At 49.2% G+C, this 6,861-nt stretch overlaps 1 protein-coding gene across 1 annotated transcript; it reads left to right on the plus strand.

Moving 5' to 3' along the window:
- PABPN1 (poly(A) binding protein nuclear 1) lies at positions 1-6,643 on the plus strand. Its single transcript, XM_033109112.1, has 7 exons — positions 1-2,295; positions 2,645-2,759; positions 3,446-3,513; positions 3,816-3,922; positions 4,435-4,522; positions 4,614-4,765; positions 5,712-6,643. The coding sequence occupies exons 1-7, from the start codon at positions 1,942-1,944 to the stop codon at positions 5,749-5,751; spliced, it is 924 nt and encodes a 307-aa protein (XP_032965003.1). The 5' UTR covers positions 1-1,941; the 3' UTR covers positions 5,752-6,643.
- Positions 6,644-6,861: the final 218 nt, after the last annotated feature.

A 6,861-nucleotide genomic window follows, 5' to 3' on the forward strand; every position in this document is an offset into this window, starting at 1 on the left:
ATTAGATTAGGATCAATAGAAAAGATTTTTTTTTCTTCCAGTGAACTGACAATCTTTTAGAGTTTATCTTCAGTGTTCAATTTAGTTCTCCCAGACCACTGAAGCTGAGATGGCTGATGAAGTAATTTTCAATGAAATTTTAAGCAACTGTGACTCTTCTCCCAACTTCCCCTGTTCCTGAGGTAAGGATTTGTGAGAAAAAGTGAGTGTGAGGGGAAGAGTGGGGTATACTGAGAAGGTTTTGACTTTTGGTTTTGCTAATAGGGATTTCCTCTACTCTAAATCCCCCTACTCTAGCCATGAGCATCTTGTTGGGGTTAACTATTTGGTTGGGCTCGTGTTAATCTGGCTCTCAAGCTGTAGCTTGGTCTGGCTACAAATATCCCTCTTGGAGACTTAGCACCGCCGTTCCTTTTTAATAAGGATCACTTTTTCATATAGGATCACTGCTAAAATATGGCAACTCTGCTTTCCAAGGCTAAGTCTCTGGTATCTCAGAATGCAACGGTGTGGTGGGAACCTGACCTGAGAAATTCCTCTGGGGTGTGAAGGAAGGTTTTAAGGGGGCTGGGAAAGTTATGAAGATGAAGGGTGGTACCCAGGTATCCGATCAATGCATCCTTCAGTCAACAAGCATAATCGGACACCTACCATGTGCTAGGCATATTGCCCCAAGGTGGAGATGCAACTATAATTAGAAGCCAGCGTCTTCTCCAAGCTCTCACAGTCTAGTTAGGAAATGCAGCACGAAATGATTACCCGTACAGTGGAGGTAGGCCCACTTGTCATGGGAGAGCAAGAGAGGCTAGTGGAAGGCTTCTCTGGAGAGGTGATGGTGGGGTTTGCAGTGGTCTCGTAGAAGAGGGACTGCACGTAGAGGCACTGACTTGGGTGCAGGTACACCCCCTGGAAAGAGGAGTGTGGAAATAACATTTGCAAAGTAGCCTAGTCCTGCAGTCTCTAATGCCACAGTAGGGAGTTTTGAGATTACTTGGACAGCGAAGGGGAGCCAGCTCAGTCTGGGCATGGTGCCGATTGGAGAGGTGGCACTAGAAGCTGAGAGACCCATTAGGGGGTTGTAGCAAAGCAGTCCAAGAGATGGAACAGACTGAAACTGGGGCATGCGCAGAGGGCTTGGAAAACATGCCTGTGCAGGAAGACAGAATGGACAGGACTTGTGCATAGCAGTTCTGGAGTGAGGATTCCTCTAGTTTCAGCGACCTGGTGGATGGTGGTACCAATAACCTAGATGGGAAAAGTAAGCTCCTTCCTGGGGAGCTCTGTTCAGTACCCTCCATTTCCAACAAGGTATTATACAATTTATTAGTGCTTTCCTGGTAAGGACGCCAGTTTCTAGAAACCGCCGCAGTTTCTGGCCTCTACCTTCCAACGGCTCACTAGTTGGCAGCCAATCGTATTAAGATGGCGGCCCCCTAATGACTAGTCATGTGACCTCGGGTTTCCCTTGCTGTAAGCCTGGCAAGTCCGTTCGAGGCAAGGTTCACCTGTCACAAAAACGTGTCAGCCCTTCAAATCTCGCGAGCCAATCGACATCGAGACTGGGCCACCGCGGCGAGGCAAGCGGAAGATTGGTCTTTTCCACTCGCCTTGCCAGCGGCCAATCATGGAGCGTCATATATTTCGCGGACCCGCCAGTAGGCGGGAGAAGCAGGAATGTCGTCACAGCGTGGCGGTATTGTTACCTAAGGACTTGAGAGGAAGTGGGAGCGTATGTTGATTGACAGACTGATTTCCCCTACCGGGATTTGAGAGTTTGGCGTAATACCCCGCCTTGGAGGTGGGGTCTTATTTGATTGCCAAGTAATATTCCCCAATGGAGTCCTAGCTCGTGGTGACGGGCAGGCCGCTTGACTAATGAGTCCTCGGCGTGGCCGGCGCCCCTCTCCAATCGCTGGGCGGCGGGCCCCAGTCTGAGCGGCGATGGCGGCGGCGGCGGCGGCGGCGACAGCGGCAGCGGGGGCTGCGGGCGGTCGGGGCTCCGGGCCGGGGCGGCGACGCCATCTTGTGCCCGGGGCCGGTGGGGAGGCCGGGGAGGGGGCCCCAGGGGGCGCAGGGGACTACGGGAACGGCCTGGAGTCTGAGGAACTGGAGCCTGGGGAGTTGCTGCTGGAGCCGGAGCCCGAGCCCGAGCCCGAAGAGGAGCCTCCCCGGCCCCGCGCCCCCCCGGGAGCTCCGGGCCCTGGGCCTGGCTCGGGAGCCCCCGGCAGCCAGGAGGAGGAGGAGGAGCCGGGACTGGTGGAGAGTGACCCGGGGGACGGCGCCATTGAGGACCCGGTGAGGGAAGGAGGGCGAGTGAACTGGCCGGCGGGATCACGGGAGGCCCAGAGCTGCTAGCGGGAGGCAGGCGGGGGTTGGGGGTGGGGGGGGGTGGGCGGAGAATAACGTGGCTGGGGCCGGGCCGGCGACGGATCCTCGACCGCCAGAAGAGGCCCAACTGGGTTGATTCGGGCGTCATGGGTACCTAGTGTTGTTCTAGAGAAGGTAGCGTGCTTTTCTTATCATGACCCTCGCGTGAGGCGAGGGAAATGGCTGAGCATGGCTGGGGCAGCAGACCGAGAGCAGGGCAGAGCCCCTGCGTTGGTTCCTCTTAAGCTCTTCTCCATATCTTCCCCACTCATTGTAGGAGCTGGAAGCGATTAAAGCGCGAGTCAGGGAGATGGAGGAAGAAGCTGAAAAGCTAAAGGAGCTACAGAACGAGGTAGAGAAGCAGATGAATATGAGTCCACCTCCAGGCAATGGTGAGTAACTGTCGGTTACACGCAGAGCCGAGGTCCTCGGATTGGAAGGGCTGTGGGAGCACGGGTTATATGGGATTAGATGCTGGGGACCTTGGAGCTGCTTGTCCAAGCAATTACTGGTCAGGAACCGCGGTCATAGTCCATTGTGTGTTCCTCTGACCTTTATGAGACAGAAGCTATGTTTTTGTGATGATTGACTTGTGCCTCCCTTTGTCCTTGTTACAAATGTGTTTCTCTTTGTTCTTAGTCTACCTCTATCTTTTGTGGAGGTTGCCAGCTGGCATTTGACCTTCAAGTCTAATAGTTCTTTCTTAAGTTGGAGAGACTTTAGTTTGTAGTCCTAAGAGAAACTGCTCAGCTTCAGGGGCTTCCCCTTTAATTTAGAAATGTCAAATCCCACATAATTTTGTTCACTTTTCAAATCGTTTCAACCAAGGCTATTCAGGAGGGACTTAATTTGGGGGTTGGAGAAGATTCCTGTACTGTTTTCTTTGACTTTAAGAATAAATCTATTTCTTAATTTGTCAAATATTTAGTGAGTGTCTAATATGTGCTAGACACTATTCTAGGTAATGGGTACAGCAAAGAGCAGACAAAAATCTTTGTGTTCGCTAGTGGTGGTGGTGGTGGCCTATATTGGTCAAGCAGAAAACAAGTGTTTTTTGTTTGTTTGTTTTTCTTCAAAGCTGGCCCAGTGATTATGTCTATTGAGGAGAAGATGGAGGCTGATGCCCGTTCCATCTATGTTGGCAATGTATGTACTAGGGCCCTGGTTGAGGTTGGGGGAAGCTCTTGTTTTGGGGAGTTATTTAATAGTCTTGAACGGAACATTTCCAGGATAGTTGGTGGATTCAGGGAGCGGAGAGAGGGTTCGGAGGAGGTAAAAGGTAATGGCAATCAGCAGAGGCTGTGTTGGAAAGAAAAAAGATTAGTTCCTTAGAGTCGGATTTCATGTGCCTTACTGTGTATGGGTGCCCTGCCCAAAGGCTAGCAAGGTACCTGTTGAGACAGGAGTTTGTCCAGTACCTGTTTAATGTACCTACCCCCACCCCACAGGTAGACTATGGTGCAACAGCAGAAGAGCTGGAAGCACACTTTCATGGCTGTGGCTCAGTCAACCGTGTTACCATACTCTGTGACAAATTTAGTGGCCACCCCAAAGGGTAAGTATGAAAGTAAGTCGAGGTCATTTTAACCACAGTTTAAAAAGGGATTATGCTTTATGTTGAGCACTAAGTTTACTTGCTGTTAAAACAAGTGGTCTTTGTCTTTTAAGATATGGCATTAATGTTGGTATATATTGGATTGCACATAAATGCCTTCAGAGGCCAGACAGAAAACAGATGAAAGCTACTTAATTTTAGCTCCAAAAGACGCATTAGAGCTGATCGTCCAGCTAGGTCTTATTTTCGGGGAAACATGGTAGGTATGGGCCAGCTTCTGTTTGGCCCCAGCTGGTTCCGCCATATGGAAATCGGGCCCTGTGTGTCCTATAGTATAATTTTCCAAGAGTAACTGGAAATTTTGATTAAAACCTTCCATTTAAAAATTTTTTGACCAGTAAGTAACAGTGTGAATACCTTGTACCCAAACAAAGCACGCCTGCATGTTGGATTTGGTCTCTGAGCTGCTACTTGCAACCTCAGATAGCTGAAGTGATAATTACTCTTTGCAGGTTTGCATATATAGAGTTCTCAGACAAAGAGTCAGTGAGGACTTCCCTGGCCTTAGATGAGTCCCTGTTTAGAGGAAGACAAATCAAGGTAAGCCCCGTGCTCATTGCTGTTCTGGTTCTATGTTGTAAGGTCTCCAGGTTGACTCTAAGGCTCTCTGTTGTACATCCCTCACTCTCAGGTGATCCCAAAACGAACCAACAGACCAGGCATCAGCACAACAGACCGGGGTTTCCCAAGAGCCCGATACCGTGCCCGGACCACCAACTACAACAGTTCCCGCTCTCGATTCTACAGTGGTTTCAACAGCAGGCCCCGGGGTCGCGTCTACAGGTCAGGATAGATGGGCTGCTCCTCTCCCCCGCCTCCCATGAGCCCTGTATGCTTCCTTCTTTCCTGATCTGAGGAACCTCCCTCCCTTACCCTCCCCTCAGCCTCCAGGGACTTGGTCTCCTGCCTGTGCAGGGTGAGGAAGGTAGTTGCAGGCCAGGCCAGGAGGCCAGTCTCATCATCTTTTTCTGGAACAGGAATTGGTGATAAGGGCTGGATCTCTCCACTTTGTTCGGAGAGATGCTTTTTCCCCCTGCCTTTTTCCTTGAGAGTTGGTGGCAGTGAAAATGTTTACACAGAAGGCAGGGAAGAGCAGGGCCTCAGAGCAGTCAGTGAAAGCACTGCTTGGACATTTGCTACTTTTCCTAGAATTAGGGAGGTGTTGAAGCTTAAATGTCTCTTGGCGGAATACCAGAGGCTAGTTGCTCCTCCTCAACAGCTATGTAGGAGGATATTGCGATATTTACTCTTCAACTGAGTCAGTCTTTTTCAAGGTTAGTTTTCTTACTGGGCCCAGTGTGGTGCCCACGTTACTTTGCTTTACTTCTGTCTGTTCATTTAAATAGATAAGTTAGACATATAGTAAACCTGGGCTTTTCATAATACTTAACCTGTCTGCTCCCAGGAGTTAGCGAGGATCTGTTGGTGAAGGCCTAGGGTTTAAGAGCTGTGGAGAATTGAAAGCTGGATACACAATGAGTCCTCTTTCTTGCCCCTGTGTCTCAGATGCACTTCTCTATTGCCACTGTTCGGAGAAGTATTCTGTCAAACCCCCCTCCCATTTGCCAGCTGTGTCACTATTTCTGGGATTGTGGGGTCATTTTTAGGACACTTGGAAACTTCTTTCCCCCCTTCCCTTCACGGTAACTGGGGCAAGGGCCCACGGGGAGGGGCTTGACTGAACTATCTAGTGATGATGTTAACACCTAACTCTCCTTCTTTCTTCCAGGGGCCGGGCTAGAGCGACTTCATGGTATTCCCCTTACTAAAAAAAGTGTGTATTAGGAGGAGAGAGAGGAAAAAAAGAGGAAAGAAGGAAAAAAAAAAAAGAATTAAAAAAAAAAAAAAGAAAAACAGAAGATGACCTTGATGGAAAAAAAATATTAAAAAAAAAAAAAGATATACTGTGGAAGGGGGGAGAATCCCATAACTAACTGCTGAGGAGGGACCTGCTCTGGGGAGTAGGGGAAGGCCCAGGGAGTGGGGCAGGGGGCTGCTCATTCATTCTGGGGATTCTCCATGGACACGTGTCAACTGCGCAAGCTGCTCCCCTTGTTTCCCTGTCCCCACTTCACCCCCTTGGGGGCTGCTCAAGGGTAGGTGGGCATGGGTGGTAGGGGTTTTTTTTTACCCAGGGCTCTGGAAGGACACCAAACTGTTCTGCTTGTTACCTTCCCTCCATCTTCTCCCTAACTTTCACAGTCCCTGCCTGCCTGCTCCTGTCCTGCCAGGTCTACCACCCTCCCCACCCCTCTTTTCCGCCTCCCTGCCCCTGCAGATTGCCTGGTGATCTGTTTTGTTTCCTTTTGTGTTTCTTTTTCTGTTTTGAGTGTCTTTCTTTGCAGGTTTCTGTAGCCGGAAGATCTCCGTTCCGCTCCCAGCGGCTCCAGTGTAAATTCCCCTTCCCCTTGGGGAAATGCACTACTTTGTTTTGGGGGGATTTGGGGGCGTTTTTTGTTTTTCAGTTTTTTGTTTTGTTTTTTTCCTTTGCCTTTTTTTCCCTTTTATTTGGAGGGAATGGGAGGAAGTGGGAACAGGGAGGTGGGAGGTGGATTTTGTTTATTTTTTTAGCTCATTTCCAGGGGGTGGGAGTTTTTTTTAATATGTGTCATGAATAAAGTTGTTTTTGAAAATAAAAATTGTTTGGCCTTTTGGGTGTAAGGATTATTTATGTATCTTCCTATTCTCTCTTAGATCCCAGATGGCTGTTAATTGTCCTTTGTGGAAGTGCTGGTGTTGTGGAAGGAAAGTTCTCAGTTACGAATTAAGTAGGAGTTAAAATTAGAACTAACAGTAACATTATGTATTTAGTTGAGGATGATGGGTTTTCTGGACAGCGTGGAGTCCTGATTGGCATTTGAGAGGTAAATTAAATGAGC

Source organism: Rhinolophus ferrumequinum, chromosome 6 (genome assembly GCF_004115265.2).
Source record: "Rhinolophus ferrumequinum isolate MPI-CBG mRhiFer1 chromosome 6, mRhiFer1_v1.p, whole genome shotgun sequence".
In the NCBI taxonomy this organism is placed as follows: Eukaryota; Metazoa; Chordata; class Mammalia; order Chiroptera; family Rhinolophidae; genus Rhinolophus; species Rhinolophus ferrumequinum.